Here is a 25,435-nt window from a genome sequence, read left to right as displayed (position 1 = left end):
GCCGATGGCAGAGGAGGTGAGACAACGTACCTAGATCTGTCAGCTACGATGACCTCGCTGGCAGTGAAGGAAGGGGTCAATGGTGGCGCAAATATGTGTGTTCGTGTGTGCGGGTCAGGGCTTAGGTCAGCTCGGCTCTGAGGAGGAAACATGGAAGGGAGAGGAAGAGAGAGGATGTGGTGGGCTTACCGGCGAAGAGAGGCATCTGGCTTGGCAATCGTTCTTGGGGAGGTGGAGAATTGATGGTGGTGGCTGGGTTTAGAGAAGATAGAGAGAGGGAGAAGAGGGGATGATGTCGGGGAGCAAAGAAATTGGGAGAGGGGTGGTGAGGTGCGGAGAGAAGGAGGTCGGCGGCCCATTTTATAGGGAGCGAGGGCGGCGGTGGTGATGCGGGCTCGAAGTGGCCACAATAGAGGGCAGTGCGCGTGGTTTTCCTTGAGGGGAGTGGCCATAGTGGACGGAAGAGTGTGTGTGTGTGTGTGTGTGTGTGAGAGAGAGAGAGAGAGAGAGAGAGAGAGAGAGAGAGAGAGAGAGAGAGAGAGAGAGAGCAGGCGGAGGCATAGGAGGATAGCGAGTGGCGGGATGGCGCTAGTGCTAGTGAGTGATGGCCACTATAGCGACGTGACATGAGAAAGGGGAATAGGGAAGAGAGAGGAGAGACTGTTTTTTTATATGGTTGGGAATATAGGGTGTTACATGGAGCGACCTCCTCCGTCCCCACCAGCGGCATGGTGCAGCGCGGAGTGACCTTCTTCTTCCCAACTGATGGTATGGCGTTGCGTGAGCTCCAGCAGCGACGAGCGTGCTGGCTCTGACAGTGGAGTGGTAGGCGCAGCTCGAGAATGAAGAAGATGCGATGTTGGACTGATAGGTAGGGAACTAATGCCATGTCACTCAGTTGATGTGGCAATATGCCACCTCAGAGTCAATACCATGGATATGTCAGTGTAAAACCACTTAAACTGAGCTCAGGGTGTAATATGATCCAGTATTGATAGTTCTGGGATGTAAAGTAGATAATATTAGAGTTCAAGGTAGAAAATAGACAAACCGAAGAGGTCAGAGGTCAAAATACTGTATGTTTCTATTATAAGGCATCAGCATTTGACTAGTCATCTAAAAAGAACTTGGAGAGACAGCAAAAATATTGTTTTTGTAACAATGAGGAAACCATAAAACATATTTTTCTCGATTGCTATTTTTCTAAATGTATTGTGGTGATCGGTGCACATTGCTTTTGACTTGCCTCAACCCACGAGTATAACCAACATGTTTGGACATTGGTCAGATGAAGTGAGATGCAAATTAAAAAGCACAAATTAAGGTTGGGGCAGCTGCTCTCTGTTAGGCTATTTGGCCTAGTAGAAATGACTTTGTGTTTGACAAATGCAAAAAATTTACTTACATGCATGTGATCTTTCATATAAACACATTGGTCCTTTGTGGAGATAGTGCGGTCGACATGACGTTCTTTGGAGACAATTGTAGAGCTCTTTCTAAGAATGAGCGGAGATTTAGCAACAGGCGGAGAGGTGTTTGATTTGTCACACCTCAGATGGCTTTGTCACGTTATTGATTTCTAGTAGCATTCTGCTATGCAGCCATGTCCGGTAACTTTGTAATAAAGATTGTGCGCATTCTATGATGCAAAGGTCACAACTTTTTCCATTATCTAAGAAACAAATATGCGAGATGTTGTCGGTGTTCTTCTAGCTCCTGCGCAAGCACATAAAAGAGAAATCAAATAATCAAGAAATCCTCCCTCTCAAAAAAATAAATGATCAAGAAATCCTGCGCAGCCAAGAAAGACGAATTGAAACGATACGAGAAAGGATCAAGCAAGGACAGACATCATCTGGGGATAAAAACACTATAAATCAAGTAAACACAAATCCTCACCGGGGCGAACGACGCTGGAAAGACTATAACCAGAACTTAAATAAAAAAACAAAGATAAAAATGGTTTCAGCATAACTATATCATCCGCACCTCAACAATGGCAAAGCAATTAGCAAATAAATCATCCTCCCCTCAACAATGGCCACGCATCTGAGCAAACGACAACAGCGTTCATTTTCATTGGGGTCATATAGCGGGACGAAAATAATGGAACTTAACAAACTTTTATTGAGATTAGTTGTAACAAGAGCAAGAAGATAACCTTGGCACACAACTGAGTCTGTAGGAATCTGTACGCTGGATCTTTATGAGTCTGTACGTCGATAAGATGATTCCTGGTATCATCCTCTACTACAGAAATGCGTGATTGTTTCTAACTTAGTTTGTATACATGTGTGGGGATATGGTCTGAACTCTGAAAAGTGACAAATGCTACAGATACATGTGAGATTCCAGTGTTGATATCCTGCCTCACCATAAATGAGAAGAAAAGTAGATGCAAAAAATAATCATCCTTTATTCGAAAATCTTTTCACCGGTCGAAAAAATCAAAAAAATGACAGAACTGAAAATACAAAGGTATGCTGGAACAAAGAAGACTGTTTTCCAGGTTTCTGAGCTTGTTAGATCCTTGTTAGAAGCCTTTGCCGCCTCCAGAATATTTCCGGTGAGGCCGACACCAACAATTCCAGCTAGTGTCCCAGCTGTATTTGAGACCCCCATTACTATCCCTGCAAACTTTGGAGCAACATCCATATGATTTACAGCAAACCCTGCTCTTCCTAGAGCCAGAAAACCAAGAGATATCGCTGAACAGATTACAGTGCCAGAGGGAGTACTGAATGAAGGAAGGGCCATAAGCGCAATAGCTGAAACAACGAACCCGATAGTGTTCAGGAGCTTCCTTGTTTTGGTAACAGACAATATCCTTCTTGTAATCAAGTGATCAGCAACCACTCCACCGATATTGGAAAAAATGAACATGTTGAAATAGGGAAGCATCTTTGAGGAACCCATATCCTGGAGGCTGAGCTGAAGGCCTAGCTCAAAATAAGTAGGGAGCCAGTTCATAAGAACGTACAGGGCATAGTGGAAGGTGAAGTTGTTTACAACAATGGCCCAAACGGGTAGACTGAATATTATCCTTCGCCATGGGATCTTTACAGTGCGAGGTGCGACAACCCCTCCTGCTTGTGCCTTAATCATGTCTCGAGATGCCACTTTTGGCATTGCCACCTTTGGAAGATCAGTACGAGGTGGATCACTGGAAAATTTCAACCATACTACAGACCATGCTACTCCCAATACTGCTTCAACAAAGAAAACTGACTGGGGTCCCATGTGCTTCACCAGACTTGGAAAGAAAAGCATGCCACAGGCTGCACCAAGATACATCCCTGAGGTAGTAAGAGACACCGAGCGAGAACGCTCCTGTGGTGGCACCCATTGCGCCAGAACAGTGTGAATGGAAGGAAATATGAAACCCTGTGCTACACCAACAAATAGGCGAGAAAGGACCAGAATGGTTACTCTGTTAGGGTCCAGTGGAATTAAACCACATATCAAAGACCACAATATGAATGACAGTAAAAGAACACGTCTACCTCCTATTCTCTGTGCTGCCCATCCACCAGGAATCTGTGACAAAACATAACCACAATAGAACATAGAGAGTATCATGCCCTTGTTTGCTTGATTCACACCGATGGCATCAGCTCCTATAGTGTAAGCAATTGAGAAGCCCACACGCTCAATGTAGCAAACATTGGTGCAGATGAATGTCAGCAATACTATGACATAACGTTTTGGGAACTTCATCCTCATCATTACAATCAGAGATGAAGCACCCTGTTTTTTTACCAGTCTTAATCAGGCCAACACTTGCTGACCTCCCATGAATATTCACCAGGATTTACCATAAGCCTGTCTTTCTTCCTTCCATCTCAAAGGATACTAAGAAGTGAAAAAGACAAAATATTGATAATCGGTGCTTCTTCAATTGTGCTTCACATGTCCTTATCAGTTTACTGATGTCACAAGCAAATTAACACACAATCTCAATACGCTGCGCGTTAACTGAGAGACCTGCCCAAGAAGATCACAGAAGCACAAGTTAGAGAACCGAATATGTTTATACTTCTATTGAACCGAGTTACTACTACGCAATGCGAAAAGAAGAGCTGAAACCCTGCACAAGACTCAACCATGGTTGAAATTGAAAAATGTGATCTGCAGCCATATGATTTAGACTGCCACACCTCTAAATTTCAAGGCAGAAAAACAAGACTTGCTGAAATAAACTTGGATTTTGGCTTCTAAAGGAGGCTAACCATTAATCCTGTAAAATGACTGAACAAGCCAATCTACAAGTCTACACTGCTTGAGACCATCATGAGAGCCATCGGTAATTGCTTTACCCATACTCTCACACACAAAAGTGATATCTTTACTGAAATCCAAGTAGAGATAAACAAACTTTTGCCTATTAGATATTACAAAACTTAGTTTGAGAAATGAGCCTACCACTACACTGACGATCCTCAACTTGGCTACCGACGCCACTTCACTCCAACACCCGGTCTCAGCCACTGATGCCCTCTCCAGCCCCGGTCGCCAGCGCCCGAGGCCGGCACCTGACGCCTCCAAATCCAGCAAGTCATACCCAAGGGTGAGTGTTGGATCTACAGCAAGATCCCACAAATGTGATTTCCCCTAGTTGAACTCCTCGAATGTGCTTGTGTTTTGTGTTTGTTCACTGCCATGGTGTTTAATGCTTTCCCCCGAGTTCTAGGCTAGTGGTTAATATTGATTAGTTGAATCTCTCAGAGATAGTGGAACTAGCCAACACTATATCTGGTTGTGTACAAGCCACATGGAGAGTTGATTGGAGCTTGGGGCCAATTTCATTTTAGCTTTCAAGCTTCATTTTCTAATACTTGCAAGAAAAAAAAAGGTATTTGGAATGGAAGTAAGCTCTAACTCAGTGTAGTGGTAGGCTCATTTTGTCAAGCTAAGTTTTGTAATATCTAATAGGCAAAAGTTTGTTTCTCTCTATTTCGATTTTAGTAAGATCTAACTTTTGTGTGTGAGTATGGTAAAGCAAGTAGTGACTCATGATGGTCTCAGGCAGTGTAGACTTGTAGACTGGCTTGTTTAGTAGTATTTTACAGGATTAACAGTTAACTTCCTTTAGAAGCCAAAATCCAAACATTTACATATATTCCTGAAAAATCAACTTTTTTCCCTTTTGATGAACAGTAGATATCACAAGAAGATAGCTGAGGAGCGTCGGCTGCTAGAGGAGGAATTAGACTATTGGGGAAACTTAGATTAATTCTTCTTTTTTTGCTTAATTCAAAGGATGTGCTGGCTGCTCATTTATATAGGCAAGTCGCGGCTCTAACAAACCAAATCAAATCCTATCTCTAATTGATAACAAATATAATCTTACCTTCTAAATGCCCCCTAACAAATATGATCTAATCTTATCTCTAAATGCTACTCCCTCTGGTTGCAAATGTAGGTCGTTTTAGCGTCCTCAACTATTCTCTAAATATAAGTCATTCTCGAACTTCTATGCATTTTTTTTCTCTTTTGTTCCCGTCTTGCCCTTGTTTAATAAATGCTACCACTCTCACAAATAAATGAGTTATCTTTTCCAATACAGAATAAATGAAGGGCAATAAGATCATTTGATCTACTTTCTTAATCCTTGTGCACAAGTCTAAACTGACCTACATTTGCAATCGAAGGGAGTATCCAATCTTTCCAAATAACTAACTAAAAGATAAAGTACGCGTGGTGCTACAGTAACGGCCCTAATGGGCTGGACATGACAGGCAATAGGAGCAAATATGTGAAGATGAATTACAAAATGTGTGAAAGCAGCATAGTGCATAAAGTGCACATGTAATATCATCACAAATATGTTCAGACAATTTAGAGGATAAAAGTCGTGTCTTATGGACTGCAAAGATGGTTACGTAAATCCTTATACTCCAAATGAAGCAATGATGCGGAGCTGAAATGACATGATGAAAGAAAAACCCCACTCACCGAATCAGCTAAAGGTGAGATAAAGAGTGACAAAGTATTTGCCAAGTAACAGAAGCAAAACTAGAAAAGGCAAAAGCAACTTTAACATATAGTAGCAGTGTGCATGATCGACATAACTAATTGAACTGATATGTGGTCCAAAAAAAGATTAAACAACAAATAGGACATATCAAGTTAAGAGAACTTATTGAGTGCTGAGAGTTAAATTTACAAGATGGAACACAATGTCACCAACCAAGGAAGGCATATCATCCTAAAGGTCAATAATAAGAAAACACAAGGAGGGCATTGTGATGTGTAAATCTTCACAAGCTTCCAAAGTACATAAGAACTTTAAGAACATATGCCACTGAAAAGAATCAAGGACAACTTAGCCTATAAAGAAGATCAGTTGGACAGTTCACCATATGCATGTCATCATAAGATGCGCTATTTAGCATGCCAGGCCATGAGTTTTGCTATAAAGATAAAACACATGCCGCATATAATATAGTGGAAGCTATGAAACACAGAGTATATATATAGCTTTGAGAAGATGGAACTAATCCAACAAATATTTGTTATAAGGGGTAAATTCAAAACCTTAATTGGCTGCAGTCCTAATTAAAAAAATTAGCGGTGCTCTAAATAGTAAAAGTAGTTTTCCATACTTCACAATTATTGGAAGTTCCATGCAGACTCCTAACTCAAACAAATAGGAAGCAGAGCGCCTACGGGGTATTCTCACTTCATTTCCTTCTGGTTTAAGAAACCGAGCACAGAAAACTACAAAACTAGGCCCCCTTTCCCGCACACAGCTGATCTTATATATGACCAGTTACCAGTCTGATTGCCCCTTGAACAATTTCATTGATTTAGATTTCTCTTTTCAAGAAAGTGTCAAAACCAGATCCCCTAAACTATGGCCGAATATCAGATTCAAGATGCATATCAAGACAAATACATCAGGAAAATGGAATTATTTCAACTGACAGTAGTTTACATCAAGTGAAATGGATCTCAGAATTCCTACTACAAAATCTCTAGAGAACAATTCATCAACTTACATTCAGTGCAACATAACGGGTAGTGGTGAAGCGGAGTAAATCAGCAAGAACAAAGTCTAATGACCAGTAAAAAAGAAAGAAAGAAATGTCTCTATAATCTGAAAGAAATGTGAGCCAAGACAGAAGCAAATCAACTAACCTGATATATCGTCCCTCTGTCTGAAAATCTGGCTTGAACCCAAGCTCCACCTACTTCATTGTGCCACACCAAAAAAAAAAAAGAACCCAACAAAAGAAATTCTCCTCTTCCTCTTGTTTTCCGTAGCTCTTCTTCTTCTTCCCCTTCTCCTTCACCAATCACCACCAAATGAAAAACAAGAGAGAAGCAGCACAACAACCCCACAGCGCTTAACCAACCCGTCAAGAAAGTACCAAACCGGTGGCTGCTGCCATGTGAATGCTTGTAGCTACGGGACGGGAGCAACAACTGGTGATAAAGATCCAGCAGACCTAACTGTTCCCCTATCCCAGTGGCAAAGCTCCCACCAAATCGGGTCAAGAACCCCCTCTAGATCAGTAAACTACTGGGCAGCTGCATCAAGATCTGGGTCCGCCTAGAAGCCAAGAACTCCCCCTCCTCGTGCGAACTGGATCTCACACCACGCGGGCAGAGGGAGCAGCAGCACCTGCAGAGGACAAGGGCAGTAGCACCCTGTGGTGAGGGGACAGTGGGAATAATTGGCGGGCGGCGCGGGAGATGGGCGTGCACCAGAGAAGAGTAGAGAGAGAGAGACGAGGTCGAGGCTACGATGAGGCCTGCAGGTGAGGGCTGCCGCTGGGTATCCAATACCAGGAAAATTAGGTAGGGTATGGGTACCGATAAATTACCCATTCGAAAGTGCTGAAAGAACTGGATGCATAATTCTGTAGCGGAGCAATCACAAACTTTTTTTTTTCTTGTTGTTGAATGATCGTTTCTTTTTTTTTCTTCTCCTTTTTTGATATTTTATCTGTAAGCTTAAGATAATTAGAACAAATATAGTTGAGATCACCATATTCATAACATCTTTGAGATCATCCACTTTCTCTCTTTCTTATACGCACATTCTGTAATACTTTAGAGAACTAAGTAGAAAGTAGTGCTAAATCTTCTTCAGAAATCAACTCAAGCTAATCATCAGTTAGTGAAGATATAGAAGATAATGAAAACTTGAAGAAGAAGATTCAATATGAGACATGCTGGGTTGAGAGACCAAAATAATTGATTGATCAACGTTCTTACTAGCAAAAATATCTAGCTCATGAGTTTTCAATTTAGAATAAAGTACATCTAATGTAAGTCAACTTATGGCAGTAGATTCTCTAATAGATGTAACTTTCATTTCCCACACTGACATATCTAAAGCTCCTAGTAATTGACCTGCATTCTTAGCATCAGTATATATAATATTAAAAGCACGTAAATTACTAAGAATTTTATTAAACCGAGCAAAAAAATCATCTAGTAACTTACCAAGCTTCATCTCAAAACGCATGTAATTTTTCTTAAATAAATCTTGATGTACATTTTTAATAGTATTTAAACCTTGATGATAATCATAGTGCTTTCCATACCTCGGACGCCGATTTGAGATATATTACTCGATCGAAGTCACTCCTTCCCAAGCCTTGGATAATCAAGTCCCTTGCTTTGTTGCGCGCCTCGACATGAGACATGTTCTGTACCATCACTTCATTATTCTCAGGGACCACATATGGCTTGTAGACCTTTTTCCAGATTGCAAAGCCTTGTGCTTAATATAGGCTGCCACCTTCGCCTTCCAGAACTGAAAATCAACTCCATCAAAAACACAAGGTTTTGTAGAATACCTATCTAAAGTCATGTTTCTAATTACCTATTAAGATAAATTAGAAAGGATTAAGACTCTGATACCAATTGTAGGATTGAATACACGGAAAATACATAATCAAAGGGGGGTGAATGATTGCAGAAACCAAATTCAAAGATTAGCTCACCCAAACCGAAACTCGATTTATACTCGGTATTCCACAAGAAACAGAATGTATACACTCTAGTAAAAATGATGTACAGAAAGATCTGCTGGTCGGATTGCTCTCAATTTGGTCAGCAGAAAGTAGATTCAAATACGAAATTAACCCAACAAGTATCGAGTAAATAGGATATGTAGATCAAAAGTTATTTCTGGTCGAAGCAGACTGTGTCAACCAGTATCGAGTAGATCAAAACTTAGTCGAGTTGATAAAAAGCTACTCGAGAACAAACCAAATCCACTCGATTTTTTCTCAGATCAAACACTTGATATTCTAGCAAGGTTTTGGATGGATTAAACCAAGATGAAACTTCATAGACACATGAAATTAACTGAAAACCAAAATCGAGCATGCAGAATATAAAATAGAGAGAAAATTCCGAATCAGCAACTCATCAACTTACGAAACTTGATTTTCATTGCATAGATGAGTTTACAAGATGCCTCTCCAAAGCATCCAATAAGTATTTTCATGAAATCCGAAAACAAATCTTTCTTGAGTTTCTCTATCTCTCTGCTGCGTTGTGCTGCCCTGTTCTGTGCTCTATTGTACTCTACCCAATACAACAGACCTCTTTATTTATAGGGTAGCCACACAGACAAACATGACTGAATCGAACTACAACTCCCTGTCGTATTCAATCTGGTCCTTATCCTGCTCTAATCACAAGAGGACAAACAACTTTCGCTAATTAAACTAATTAGCCAGCTACTCTTACGTAATTATGCATGCACATCTCTCATGCATACATGCATATACGTAACCAACTCAGAGTCCATCTCCGACACCAACCCTTATCTCAAGTCCAGCCACCACATGACTCCCTCGTGTCTTCTTCGACTTGAACAAGAATTAGTCTTCACATCCTCTCACGATCAGATCGCCTCTAGCATCCATTGCGAAGCCTTGTCTCCATATGCATTGTTCTCTCAGCTCGAACATCCCGTATAACATTCTCGATCACCACGACCTTAATTCCTCCTGAACCTAGTCGCCGAACCTCAATTCCTTCCTGAACTTAGTTCGTCGATCCGTCATCAACCACGTTCGCCTCCGAGCAACACCTACAGATGAATCAAACAACAATCGAGTACGAGCACAAGTCCTTCCCGAATTGACTCAAGATCAGTTCACGCAACACCACGCAAACTCTAAGCAAAACCAACACGCTAACATAAGCACACCCAACTAATGATAACGCATCAAACCAACTATGCTATCCAAGCACATCTTAGCAACTCATGAACCTCAACCAAATGTCATTATGCTAAATCACCTTGCTCTGCCAATTTTATCAATCAAACCAATTTTTCATCACATGATCTCATAGTAAGTATGTGACTTGTTAGTGTGACTCTTTGTTTGATGATTGTTGGCACGAGATATTGATTATTAATAATAAATCATTATCAATATTGATTATTGCCGATAACATTGATCTTTTCGTACATAGTATCGTTTGAGCATTAATCGCATAATCAAAGAAAAGACAATGAAATCAGGTACATTTGTAATTCACTGGAAAAGAGACGGCCATCCACAAGATCTGGGCAACTTGGGGGCCATACTGGGAGGTTGTTGCGTGACACTAAGCATGGTGCTGCATGACACTAACCCCTAGGAGGTTTTTCCCTAGCACAAGTCTTACAGAATCGCCGCCACTGGAAAAGAGATGGCTTTTCCCTAGCACAAGTCTTACAGAAGTTATTATGATCCACTGCCAGAGATATTCAGAAAGCATAAAAATAGAATCCAGAATCGCCCTAGATTTGAACTTATCCTCGAAAGTCTATCTCAGAAAAACTACATGCATTGGGACCACATGGAATCCTCAGAACATCTTTTAGAGGAGGAGAGAACCAACCTAACAGAAGACGGTAGCCACCAATGCAAGGGCAGGCGTGTGCCACATGACACCACCCCCTTATGCCACGCGACAACACTATGGTTGCCCCTGGCAACCGCCACCACATTCCAGCACTATAAAAGGGGACCCCCTCTAGATGTTCGAGGCATCGAAAAAGTACATATCCAATCTTGGTAAAACTCATGTTGCTTTAGCTTTAATTAGATTGAGGTTCAAAGCCAAATCTGTGACCATCAAAGCATGCCAATGATTGTGCTTGTATCAATTGATTAATGAAGTGTTATTTACTTTTATCTTGAGTTAGCGATCTTGTTTCCTTTGGTACTGATTATCATGGTATGCTTTGTTCTTCATCTAGTTCATGACTAGATGACTAGCTAGTAGATATAATCATGGTGATTTGATCTGTTAGCCAAAATAACTATGATAGTTAAGGTATAATCTAGGTGTGTATGTTACTAGTCTTCGCTAGGCTTAACCTGGCTTCAATGTCTCCGGTAGATACTGATTTTCTACTAGTCTTATACATTTTCAAGAGCTATCCAACATTTATTAGCCGCGAGTTTACTTGCTTAAGTTGTATTCATTTAAAAGCAAGATAATTAAATTACCCTACAAAACATGACAAGGAACCAGGGGAGTCTTCATGGGCATAGTAGGCGATAATCGAGTGAAATAATCGATTTAAAGATACTTCTCATGTATCATGCAATAATATCTTTCTGGCTAAGAATCAAAACTAATAAGATGTCGAGATAGAGTTTAATTAATATTGTAGGACCAAGAATGACGACTAGAGGAGGGTGAATAGGCACCTCATTGATTTCTTCGAAACAGATGATCTTCTCATATTTTGTCATCCAACGCACCTCAAAACAAATCGGAAGCAAAAACATGAGAGAAACTAGTTGCTACAAAAAATTTCATCATGGCTCTCATGGGTGTCAATGAACTCTAGGTTCCATTGAGACATATCCCACAAGTCATTGACATAAAAAATATAGCAACTTGAAGAAAGAAACCTTTTATGCAAAGAAAAGATCACATGGAGAAGAAATTTTCCGAGTTGATGATCTAGATGCAAGGGAATTTAAGATCAACTTGCATACATTTTTGTGTGAATTTTATGCCTTTAACAACAAAAAGAACAACTTCTCAATGTGGGAAAATCTCATCTCCTAAACCAAAACAAAAATCACAATCAAAAAGGAAAACTCGCAACAACACAAGGGAGACAATAGAAGTAAACTAGAAGGAGATGAACACAAACATCAGAGGAAACATGCACTTAATTTCTTGCAAAGGCCAGCCCTCTTTTCGGCAGATTACAAGGTATTTTCCTCACAAAAAGCTCTCACATATTACTAAGGCTGCGCTCTCCCCTCTCATTTCCTCTAAAACCTAGCACTCAAAGCTCAAATGGTTGGCTCAAACCTTCCACACAGCCCTATCCCTCTATTTATGGTCTAGGGAGGTAGCTTAGCCCTTAAGCTTTCTTGTTGCCAAAATGTTTCTCTTCCAATGGACTCCTACCTACCACCGAAGCATATTGGTCCATTTTTTGCTCCATCTATCGAACGACCGTGGTATTTTCATGACTTAACTTCATCTAAACACAACCTTCGCGATGATGCTACGTACCCTCCATCCTTCCATGGTTTTGAGGCCAAACCGCGAAATCGTCTTCCACGCTTCTCAAAGCATAACTTGCTGACACTTGCTTTCACCTCAAGCAAGCATCCCAGTATCGATACGTGTACTCCGTTTTGAGATTTTGACCACTGACAAGTCTCTCCCGCTCCTGATCCCTAGGACTACCTTGTCACTTGCACTGGCAATCCCTTAGCTTGACTTTGTCAACACGCCATCTTCATCATTCCTTCCATATTTTGCTTGACCTCCATGTGCACAGATAGGATCATCCTTGACTCTGCCTGGCCCCCTCGATTGTCTGGCCCCAAGCCCGATCATCCCACCGTCGACTGCCAGGTTGCATCAATCACTTACATCGCGCCTGCACCAAAGCGAGCCCATCGTCGGTCACGCGAGCCATACTCCGCAAATTGGTAGAACTCTGTTCTGTAAGGTGCGGACGACGAAAGGTGGGGTTGACCACTGTCAAACCACTGAAACGACCACAACATTAGGAGTGGGCACCAGGTCAAGATACCCCCTTCTGTGGTGTATACAAACACGTCATAGAGGGCGTGGTAAGTTTCCGTTAGGATAGCAGAACCCTAGCTGTACTACGGGACCGCTTCCAAAGGACTGTCTGATCTCCCTCGCGTAGTGGATCATGTGCTTATCGATTCACCGTGGGAACTGGTGAACATCACCCAACCAAACAACCACAACAAGTAGGCCTATAGGTGCCTACGTACTCTCTAGTCCTCTGCGCTCGGGGCCAAGCACGTGGTGTGAAACTACTCAAGCCAAGCCTGTAACACCCTAACTTTCGAATTTTCTCAATAGCTAAATTTTTCCTAGAATTAAATAGGAGTTTTAGATTTCTGCTTAAATTTAGAAGAAATTAATTTCTAAATTTAATTTTACATAGGTTATATTCATACTTATGCATTCATGCCGCAGTAGTTGCATTAGGTTTTATGTGTGGAAAATATTTGCAAAAGTTCGCTAGAAGGCGTTAGTTTAAAAGCTCTTTGCGAAAATGGTTCAAAATAAAAAAGAAAAGCATTTCAAAATTCTTAAATCCTAAATGGACCATTTTCCCTCTCAAATCTAGCCCAAACCCCTCCCTCCCTTCCTCTCTCAGGCCAGTTTTCCTCCCTCTCCCGCCTGGGCTGAGGCCCATCTTTTTTCCCACCTCCCCCTCTTCTCTCTTGGGCCGAGCCCACCAATCGAGTCAGCCACTTCCTGCACCCTAGCCACTTCCCCTCTCACCCCTTCTCTCTGCCATGTAGGACTGACTCATGCCGTGCCGAGCCATCGAGCTGTTGCTCCCGAGCCTGGCTCCCCTTCTTCAACCCCCGCCCAGCTTGATTCCCTCCGCCAGATGCTGCTGCAAATCACACCTCGCCACACCCTATTCTCCCCGTAATGGCTGGATTTAAAGCCTTAATCCCCAGCAAGACACCCTCACTGTTTTCCCCATTCATTCCCTCTCTAAATGCTCGATTCAATGTGAAAACCACCAGCCTTTATGGGCATGGATGACGCCCCTTCACCTCTGAGCCCTGGCTGTTGCGCTTGCTCTCTCCCCTATTTAAGCCAGCCTCCTCGTTCACGGTGAGGTTCCGCATCTTTTTCACCCGCTCACGCCTCATTTTCTCGCTTGTATTGCCACCGTCACTCGTTCCTACTTTGTCTCTGGTGAGAAGCTCCGTTGCTGCCATTCTTCACATTTGCGCCGTCTCCAGCTGAGCTAACTCCCTCTTCAGCACTGTAGGACCCTTCGGATTCGATCTCGTGGGTTTTCGTCGATGTTCGGCCATCGAAACCCCTTCCCCACCGCTACATCAACTGCTGCCACCGACATCTCCATCGCTCGACTGCCTTGACCCTGCTCTAGCCTCATTCTTGATCGGGGTGAGCTCATCGGTGCCTCCTCTCCCTTTTCTACCACTCGTCGGAGCTCCTCGGCCACTAGAGCGCCATTCTGGCTGCTCCTCGGCCATCCACCACCATGTCGAGCCCCACCGGCGCCTCTGGTCCACCGTGAACTATTTGGTGTACTATTCTTATGTTGTTTGTGTGCTCGTCTAGATGAATCCATTCAAGAGTAGTTCAGAAATCTCCAGGAAGAAGACTTTGAAGGAACCGTGCATCACCTTGATGAAGGCAACATGTTGTGAGCCCAGTTTTCAATAAAAAGTCAGTTTTACAAAACATGCATGTTGTTTTTGTTGTGAAATGGGGTAGTTTAGCAAACACTAGCAACATGTGAAGTTTACCTTTGTAGATGTTTTTTCGATAACATGAGTATACTACTTTGCCATGCTTTTAGATGAACATGTAGGTTATAGGTGATGAATCACGAGCTATGGAATTAAAAGTTAAGATAAGAAGTATGATATGATAATTGATGTTGTTAAGGGGTTTAGCAACAAGGAATCTAGGGTTTAGGCAAGAAGGGATGTCGGTGTGTCATGTTGACGTATTCTAGGCATGGTTAGCTCTAGATGGATATTCTGGTGATTACCCTTATTGGTTAGTTGGCGGTCTTGCCCTGACCATGTTAAGGACCATGACAACAGCTTGGCTAAGTAACTAGATGTTCTCCCAGTGGTGTATAAGCCAAATGGATGTGTAGAGAAGGAAGGGGTACTTCCTGATTCTACCTGGCACAAGAGGGGGCTTCAGGGGTGGAGGGTTACTCCACTTATGTACGGCGGCAAAACCTTAGTGGGCAAATACATGCTGGGAAACTCTATGAAAAACCCTCGTAGTGATCTCCCGTTCACACCTCGGAAGTGTGTAAGGTACCGATGAGTAACGACAAAAGAGTTAGTCACGACTCGTGGGTAAAGTGTACAACCTCTGTAGAGTGGCCCTCACATGATTAGTTGGGTAGATGTTTACCGTGGTAAAGATATTGTTGAATTATCGGAGGATAAAGGAGATCAATTACACTTCTTTTGTATTGAAAAACTACTTTCAGTAACATTAGTCTAAAATTGGCTTTTGTGCAAATTAAACCCTAAAGGATAGAAAAATCTTAGTTTAAGCCTCTATGTCATGCTTTCCCCCACCTGCTTAGTATTAGAAATACTCACACTTTCTTTTTAGAAGGTGAAGCTTTCGAGGAATATCCTGAAGACGGCGCAGAGTTCTAGGTTTGTGGAGCTTTCGATCGACTGCATAAGGAGTGGGCACTGCTCTGTGTTTCCTTTCCGCTACTATATAATTTTTCATGACCCCCGTCTAGTCATATTGTAATAAATAACGTTGTAATAATGAATATTGTGTCTATTTTCAATTAATGATGTCACTATATGTATGTGTAACTGATCCTGACATACATATAGTTTACATTTGGTTTGGCCTTAAAACCGGGTGTGACAAAGCCTTAGTGGGACCATGCTTCCCAGTACATGCCAGCTGCTCCGGGTTCCCCTGCAAGACATCATCAAATCGCTCAAGCATCTCCGCCTTCCGTCCTGCATCCACAGTGACTGGGCCGACCGCTGGCCTAGCTAAGGGCAACCCAAGAAGCATGGAGACGTTCTGCAACATTGGTGCCATCTCACCAACTGCAAGGTGAAACGTGTGCGTCTCCAGCTGCCACCGATTGACCCACATAGTAATCAGTGACACTTCAATCGGGAATCTAGGAGAACCATCCCGACCTGGAGACACTAGTCTCATGAACGGTAGCAAACCAACTACAGTCAACCTGTAGTTCAAACAATTTAGAAAGTAGTAATACCTCAATCTTTGTTTGTGTGGAACGTATGTAACTATTAATTACCTAGGTACCCAGCGTTAGTCTAAGGGCTCGAAGGCGAAGAGTGGAGTGCAAGACACCATCTCTCAAATGTGATTGATGTTTACCACCGATCATCAGATCAATCAGCATAAGCTCTGCCATACATGCAGTAATAGTTTAACAGGAAATAATAACATGAGATATGTCCAAATACAACAATACAAGTTTAAATGAATTCATAGTTCAACACATGATATAAAAGTCAGGTCATCCGGTAGTCCGAATAATACCTACTCCAAATATACAACAAGGTCTAAATATTACAACACATACTCAGATTATCTGAATATTACATAATACAACAATGTGGCAATACTACAAGAGTTGAACACATAGTTTGATGAACATTACAAACTTAGGGTACCATACAATTAGTAATACAACATGGAAACATGCATGTCGTGCTTCAAATACGAGTCTTGTTCGAAAGTTTTTTCTTCTTCTTCAGTATGCGTACTTGGACATGCCTAACCTGCTCGCCGGTAGCCAGAGTGTCCACCGAATACTGATTGAACTGTCCCCTCGAATGCAGACCTTCTCATACCAAGCACTCCTTGCGGCCTCGATCTCCCTCAGTTAAGTCCATATCATTCTTGATACATCGAGTCTTGCGTCGCCCCTTTGTATCAACCTTGCTGCTCTGATCAGGAATCCAAGTTGAACCTTGTTCAGGCGGATTCATGAAGTCCTTTACTGCCCGCCACTCAAGTAACTCACCAGCCCAAGTACTTTCTACGGCCTCCTTGCGATAGTGGATATAAAATACTCTAACTCTATGATGCACTTTGCGCAACAAGCTAGCACATGAGAGCAAGGAGAATGCATCAATGGTGGCTTGTTGCATGTGCACTTGCACTTGCTATCCACTGGCCACAACTTGCATCCCATTGTAGTTTCATGCCTTCTGATACTCAGTCCGCCCTTCTCACGAAACATCACATTGAGCACATGCTGACGGTTACCAACAACATGAACCCTGTGGGATTGGCCCTTCTTGCTCTTCTCTTCCATGTAAGAAATTATCTTCTCTGTGTACACCCTTTGTGGGTTACCCATATGGAGTGCGGCCTTGCTGTAATGCTCTCAGAGATACCCCTACGTTCCACGAGTGAGCCCTCCACAATTGCCACCAATGGAAGTGACCTATTCCCCTTCATTACCCAATTGTAAACCTCGATGCGGTTAGTTGTCATAATTCCATAACGTGAGCCATCAGTGTATGCAATAAGTGTCCATTTCTCCAATGGTTCATGTCTGATCCAGTCAGAGAACACTTAACCCTCCTTCCACCCTTTCTTCTCCTAGTCACACTCTGCAGCTCAAGTGGTAAATGCTCTAGACCCTCGGGCTCCTCCTCCCTTGGTACAACTAGCTTCTTCAAAACTTGGTCCATGTGCCTTCCAATTAGTTTATCCAGCTCTTGCCACAGAGTATCAAACTTTCTCCTTTGGTTCTATTTGCACAACTTCTTAAAAAGATCCATCAATCTCTTGCTCCTGAATTGTTTGTAGAAGTTTGCTCCAAGATTTTGCATGCACCAACGACTATGCAAATTTGGCCACGACAATACCCCACTTGTAACACCCTGCAAAGTGTTGCTAGCGTTCAACAAGCATGCATGATGATTGTGGAGCACACACATGTTAGGCCTGTTACCAATAACACCTCTTTTAACCCGTTGCAAGAACCACAACGAACTATCCATAGAATCACATTCGATGAATGCAAAAGCCGAAGGCACAACCTGGTTCTCATCATCTACTTCGATAGATGTGAGTGTTTGCCCCCTGTATTTGCTTATGAGGAATGTCATGTCCATGAACATCAATGGCTACCAATATCAGAATGCCTCGATCATACAACCGGACGACCAGAACGCCTGCTAAAGAACTCAATCTCCATCCTAATTGACAAAATCATGAGTAACAATGCATGTGCCTGGGTTCCTACCCTGAATAACCTCTAGGAATGATGGTAGGTTGTGGTAGGAGTCCTTATATGTGCCAAACCTCTTCTCTAACACCTTCTATTTCTCTCTTCATGCCATGTCATACGAAATCTTGTACCCAAATCTTGTATTGATAGCATGCATAAATCCAAACAGGGACATGCTAGTCTTCTTCACAATCTCTGGGTACATCACATTTGCAACATAATCATCGGTCATGTTCCTGTGTGCGCACAGAGGTCAACTCAAGTTGCAAGTATGCGGCTCAACAATAGATGCTAATCATACAGTGTCACACCTTGGCAAGAATCCATGAACTCGCCATGTGCAACCTTTAGCAAAACATTTCACGTCGTATGTTTGAGGATTGGAAATTACCATCTTTAGTTCCCTCTTCTCTAAGAAACACCATCTCTTCATTGCATGCCGAGATGGACTTTATCATAAAACATCTAGCCTTTGATCACCACAATCGAATCATATGCCCATGATGACTTGTGTCCATAGTCCACCGTCAACTTCTCTAATGCAAAATTCGACCATTCCTCTGGAATTCCTACACTTGAGTCCACAAATTTGCGGAACTCGTCATCATCTGCCTCCATCTGGTCCACAAGTGCCTCGTCCTGCTCCCCCTGATTAGCATGCATCGCGGTCTAATTATATTACTCGTTGTTACATTCTTCTCTTGCCATCTGTACCTCAACCGTTGTACTAGTCCATGGGGAACCTCCGTAACAGCACTCTTTTGCACCTCTTGATTGACAACATTTTCACCAACAACATGATACGAGCCTGCTTCATAATCTAAAGTTGTCGCTTCTGCAAGCATGACATGGACAAAACCCCGTTGCAATCCTAACCTCACAAGTTGCCTCCACTGAGGTGTATTTTCACATTCCTATAAAGTCCACTTCCACCCAGTCTCAAATAACTTAGGCAACATAACCTTTGATGACAGACACTGCTTTGATGTGCTAATTTCCAGCACATCGTGCAACATCCCTACCACTTGACTATGCCGCATTTCACCCGGGTTATTCAGACTAATAGTCAAACCCCAAAAATTACTTAAATCTACCCCACTGTCACATTATTGAACATACCCTTCACCATAATACACACTAAAAACACTCCTCTCGACATCCTGATGCAAAATCATATTATTCTTTGTTAATTCCTTAACATTCTAAACTTTATTGCTACTAATATTGTTAAAATTATTCCTAAATCACCATTTAATTATTGCTAACATTTAATTACTCCAAAATCATATTATTGTATATTAATTCCTTGACATCCTAACATTTAATTATTCATACACCATAACTTAAATTCCAAGGATTATTGCAATTATTCTTTAACAATTTATTTCTAAATCACGCTACACTTCTACCAACATCACAGTAACATTCCAAGAATTATTGCTAATATTTCTTAGAAAATTATTCCTAAATCACGCAACTCTTTACCTACATCACGCTTCAATTCAAATATTTGTTGGTACTATATTTGCTAAAATTTATCATACTCATTCAAAACTAATGCACAAATGTCTAAAATATTTCATAAATCATGATACATATTTAACTACAACTATACTAGTTTTTCAAATTTCTACCGATATAAATAACCAAAAAACTTTACCTCTCATTCCTTCTTCTTCCTTCCTCCTCCTCCGACTCCTTTTTCTGTCCGCAGTCAAGCGGTGGTGCAGCGCCAACGCATAGCTGTGCGGGCCATCGTTGAGGCACGCCGTGGGGGTAACAGGAGCAGTGTGTGGGCGCCTGGGCATGACAGTTTGGTTAGAGATAGATTCGGTTGAGATACGTTAGGAAAGAGACAATTCCGTTTAGAAAAGTTTGGTAAGAGATAAATTGAGTTAGATATAGAGTTCAACTAAGAGATAGAGTGGGTTTCAGTCATGGACTCTCCATGACCGGTTAGGAGTCCTATTTATAGAGGACTAGCAATTGTACATGTGTTTCATATATATGGAATTAATTCAGGATATAGCAATCCAAAGAAGTAAAAATTGAGTATAGCACAAAAGAGATTTGTGTACATAAAATTCACAGTATGATCATGTAATTTTAGGAGGGAGAAAATGGTAAGTACCTGGATAGAAGGGTGGAGGGGACCGTATCATCCAGATTTGGCCATTCGTAGCAACACTGTGAAGAAGATTAAGATGGTGATCAATTTTGTGAGGGGATGAAAATAATTCTTACATAGTATCTTGGTGTAAAAATTGCATGACAGAGGTGACCTCCATGGTAGACAGCGGTGGAGGCTATGTGCAGGCAGCGGCGCACCCTCTCTAGAAATCCAGCACAGTAGGTGAAGTGCAGGAGGCAACACACCCTCTGGAGAAACCTGGCACTATAGACGAAGTGCGGGAGGTGCGCACCCTCACCCTCTGTAGAAACTTGATAGTGAATGTATGGAAGATAAATATTGGACGTCTAGGTATAAAAGATAAATAATGGGAAATTTAATGTATTTTTTGGAATATAATGAAGACAAATATTGGATGTCTAGATATAGAAGGCAAATTATTGGAGATTTAATGTATTTTTAGAAGGAGAAACAAGGTACAACTTTGCATGGTGACTATTTGATCAACTCAGGTGGACAACACAGATCGATAGGATCTATCATAACTCATGCATTTTATAGGAGCATAGACTAATACTCAGTCAATGCAATTGGAGAATTATCAATCTATTCCTCTCTCTATATCTCTCTACTTCCATCTATTGCTTCTCATCTACCCAGCACCCTTCCCTTATGTTGTTCCACCCTTGCGACCACGACACCAGTGTGAGGAACCGTCCAAATAGTATTCTAATTAATCATCAGGAGGATCATTATTCATAATCACAACCTCGACGATTAACCAGAATACCATTCCGGTAGTCCCGGCACGTGTTTTGTGCCCAGGATCGGAACACATGCCTTCCAACTCAAATATCACAACACAGTTTAATAGAGAGCAAGTAATTAAACTGGATTACAATTATTAAACATGCAACTGCTTCCACAATTTACAACAAAAGAAGAACAGCAACAACTAAGCAGCGGAAGAAAAACCTATACAACAAAAGAGTATGGAGCCGTATGCCCTTAGGCTCCATACCAAAAGCGTCGGAGTTCGGAGTAGAATGTGCTACCCCTGCCCGCCACCCGGATCGGTAGGCAAAAAGTAGCCGAAAACTGCCTCTTCCTCGCCGACTTGTGAACCTGAAAACAACTTAAGGGCAGCACCCCTTAGTACGAAGGTACTAGCAAGTCTTACACAGTATGAGTATATATATTCTCGACTCCAAGAATCATGCATTTAAAGCTGTAGCAAGGATTAAGACATGTTTAAGTTCATTAAGCGGTAAGCAACCTAGACTCTAGGTGTAAGCAACTGACTTAACCAACCACCGACTCAAACTCTGCCAACCAACTGACCACAACAGATATGTAAACAACAAGTGTATAAAAGTAAACCATTACCACCAAACCACCGACCACATACCGACCAAACCACCCCAATCCAACCATGCCACAACCCATATCGAAACTCTACGACCAAAATATGGTCGCTCGGTGGAGATAAGCGATAGCGATGCTCATGACCGAGAGCGCGGCAGTTCGAACTGATTATACACCCTGCAGGGGATACTCCTGGACCCACACGACACAGGGACCATACGGCTTGTGCCACCCGCTAAGATGCGCACAAGGGGGTACTCGTGACAACCTTTCCCAACCAGGCCCAACCATGTGGATCAACCATAGCTCGGCACGACGGTATTAGAACTACTCCCCGAGCAAACTAATACCGCTAAAAGCCCGGACTCACACCGTCTATGACGAGGCCCACATGACCACGTCTGCGAAGGTAATCGGCTCGCCTACCATTATATCAGCATGTGGTGAGTAAGATAAGTGCTAAAGCCGACTACACCAATGATCGGTGCTTAACCGGTACAAGCGGTCTACGGTGTCCGGGTTCCCTTCCCGAACTGCCTGAGGACTCCTCGTGAGCAGATGACACCCCTAACACCGCCCACACCTCGTCTCAACTCACCACTCAACAACCGACACATCATCAACATAACCACAAATGTGAACAGGTAAAAAGCCCTAGGCTCGCGACAACGGTGGACGCCGTTGTCGACTTCTACCGGAAAGCCTAAGTACCACTAAGCATAGCGAACTAAAATTAGACCGCGATGACACCACTAGGCTCCAATGGAATAACACATGACACGTGACCGAAATGGAAGAATGCATAGGCATAGGTTCTACCCAACTCGGAACCCGACACATGCAATGTATACATAAGCATAGATAACATATTAGATTTTCAAGTAGACACGGTGCAATATGATAGATGCTTGCCTTGCTGCCCTAGCTGCTGCTCACAGTTACCCGAGTCAAGATCACCACTGCGGGAACGTCCGGGGACAGCCTTGTTCGCCTCGTTCGCCGGTTCGAAGTTCCCTAAAAGAATCACGCGTGCAATGTAATGAATATGAATGACATGCAATGAAAGATGCTTTACTGCAAGACAGCAGTGGAGATGCAATGCACTTATGCCATGAGTTAAAAGCCTTAGGGATTTCCTTATCTGAATTATTGTTTAACATTTGACAACTTCCTAGATTGATTAAGCTTACTCTAAGGTTAAATCCAAAAGAAAGTTAACTATACTTAACAAGAGGGCAACTCTTTTGAGTAAACAAGGAACCCACTAACAGGATTTACACAACTCAATTTATGGACTAACCAATTATGAAATGTTTAAAGATTGAAACCATTTTAACAACTTATTAATCCTCAGTAAGCATTTCATAAACCCTAGTATTATTAATAAACATGGCATAATTTAACAAGATTAACAGAATTTGGTTTGCCAATTTTGGACTCATCAAAAATTGTTTATGAATTATTGAAGATTAAACACACTCATTAATTGAATAAAAGTAATTATACCTTTCACAATACCTAGTATTTTTCATGTGTAGAGTATGACAATACAAGGCCAACAAAATTAGATTCATCAATTTTGGAAATACCAAACGTTAAGTATGAATTATCAAAGCCTAGACATAAACTATTAACTCAATAATTCACAGCACACATTTCATGGCCACTAGCATTTTTAATGGACAGATCATGATACAACAAAACCAACAAAATTGGTTTTAGGAATTTTGGAGCTCTACACAATTTCCTATGCATTTTTCAAGTTTTCAGCCGATTTAACATTGAACAAATATTCTAATTCGCATTTTCGATTTTCTCTAATATTCAAATGGGCCCACGCCTTTTTCTACCGACACCGGCCTAGCCCAAGCCACTGACCGGCGGGGCCGGCACATCTTGACCCGAGTCAAAACTGACTCGCGCCAGAACAGAGCGCAACACGGCTGGCCGGGGCTTGGCTTGAGCCCGCCGGCGGCGAGCGGCGCAGTCCAAGCGGCTGGCAACGGCAGCTGCGGCTCCAGCATGTGCGCGGGGATCCATTTGAGGCACACGTCGTCACTGTCGACGGCCGGAGAATGGCTAGCGGCGGCGGACGGCGGAAACTATACGACGGCGGCTCGGTCTTGACTCGCCGACGACGAACGGCGGCGTAACACGCCTGGCCGAATGCACCAACACGTTCCACGCGAGCATGTGGACCTAACGGCGTGCTCGCCGGCCGACGAGCTCGACGGCGGCACGGCCGGCGGCGAGAGCTGTGGCGCGGCGGTGCTCAGTCCTGCGCGAACGGCCGCGCCGGCAACAGGCCAAGGCTGAAAAAGCGCGGGCAAAGGTTTCAAGGGGTCGAGGGGGAGCTCACCGCGGGATTGGACGGGTCAGGGAGGGCTTGCAGCAGCAAGATCGACGATGAGGTTAGAGAACCGGCGGTCGGCGCCGTGGCAGGTGAGCTCGAAGTGGCTCGGTCCGGTGAGGCTGCTCCAAGCTCCTGCAGGTCCGGAGTGGTTGGGCAACGACGGACTTCGCTCGGCGGCGGTGGAGCCTTGCTGCTGCGCCGGCTCGGGGAAGAAGGTGCTAGCTTTAGCTCTGCGTGGCCGCGAGAGCAGGAGGGAGGAGCTGCTCGTCGTTTTGCAGAGAGAGAGAGCACGAGAGAGCTATGGCTGTTGCTGCTGAGCTGCTTGCGCGTGGCCGAGACAGCAGAAGAGACGGGCTGCTGCTGCTGTTGCTTGCGCTCAGTGAAGAACAAGCAGTGGAGAGAGAGCAAGGAGTGAGAGGGTGGCTGCTATGGCTGCCTGCTCGAGTGTGTGTTGTGTGCATGTATATGCCTGTGGAGCATGCCTTGCAGGTGAAGCCACCGAGAGGAGGAGAGCAATTTGCTTTTGCCTGCTCGGTTGCTCCTCTGCTGGACTCAGTGGAGAAGGGAAGAGAGAGATGGCGTGCTGTGAGGAAGGATCGGGAGAGCTTGAGGTGGCAGCTTTGCTCAAGGCCAAGAATGGCTGCTCCGACCTGCTCTGCTGTGAAGGAAATATGAGAGAGAGAGAGAAGAACAGCAACAGTGAAGAAGCTAGATAAATTTTGGTGTTAGTTTGTACTAGTGTCTTCATTCTCTCATTTGTTTTCTCCAATTTCTCTAGTGGTTGAAAAGTCATCACAAAATTCAAGGATCAATTTTGCTGGATTCTATAATTCATGTGCAACCCATTTTAACTTATTTGACCCAGAATGCTTGAGCCAATTTTGAATAAAAATTGTTCAAAGATGCTATCTTTTCCAACTTGTGATAATTTTTATGCCTTCTAAACATTTCCCAAAAATTTGGGAAAATTCATCTATATTCTCCGCATATCATGTACTAATTTCTAAAATTGTTTCCAGCCCTATGTTGTATAGTAATATGGTGAGTTGCTTAACAACGCATCAACTAATATTGATTTTTACAATTTGCTAAATTGAAAATTGCATGCCTAAAATTGCTCAAAACCATTAAACATGATGTTAATGATACTCATGATGCTTAATTATCTAATTAAGGATTTTGGGCTGTGACAACCAGGCCGGCAAGGCTATCGGTCAAAGCCTCCTGTCTCCCATGACTACGCACTTCAGTCTGGCACGGGCCATGTGAGAAACCAAGTTGAAATGTGCCTTAGTTTATATGTGATTAGTGATTGATAAGGTTGTTATTTTTGGTTTGATGATTT

At 42.8% G+C, this 25,435-nt stretch overlaps 1 protein-coding gene across 1 annotated transcript; it reads right to left on the bottom strand.

The window, feature by feature from the left end:
• Positions 1-2,248: 2,248 nt before the first annotated feature.
• On the bottom strand, positions 2,249-3,922 carry LOC133924004 (probable anion transporter 7). Its single transcript, XM_062369353.1, has 2 exons — positions 3,504-3,922; positions 2,249-3,389 (listed from the first exon to the last, which is right to left on the bottom strand). The coding sequence occupies exons 1-2, from the start codon at positions 3,724-3,726 to the stop codon at positions 2,416-2,418; spliced, it is 1,197 nt and encodes a 398-aa protein (XP_062225337.1). The 5' UTR covers positions 3,727-3,922; the 3' UTR covers positions 2,249-2,415.
• Between the last annotated feature and the right edge of the window lie 21,513 nt (positions 3,923-25,435).

Source organism: Phragmites australis, chromosome 7, assembly GCF_958298935.1.
Source record: "Phragmites australis chromosome 7, lpPhrAust1.1, whole genome shotgun sequence".
Lineage (NCBI taxonomy): Eukaryota > Viridiplantae > Streptophyta > Magnoliopsida > Poales > Poaceae > Phragmites > Phragmites australis.
Note: the sequence above shows the minus strand (reverse complement) of the source record. Positions and strands in the feature narration are given on the sequence as shown.

Coding starts and splice junctions, on each gene's coding strand:
- LOC133924004 (XM_062369353.1), bottom strand. CDS start 3,726: ATGATGAGGATGAAGTTCCCAAAACGTTATGTCATAGTATTGCTGACA. Junction 3,390..3,503: donor GGCAGCACAGAGAATAGGAG/GTAGACGTGTTC, acceptor TTGTTGGTGTAG/CACAGGGTTTCATATTTCCT.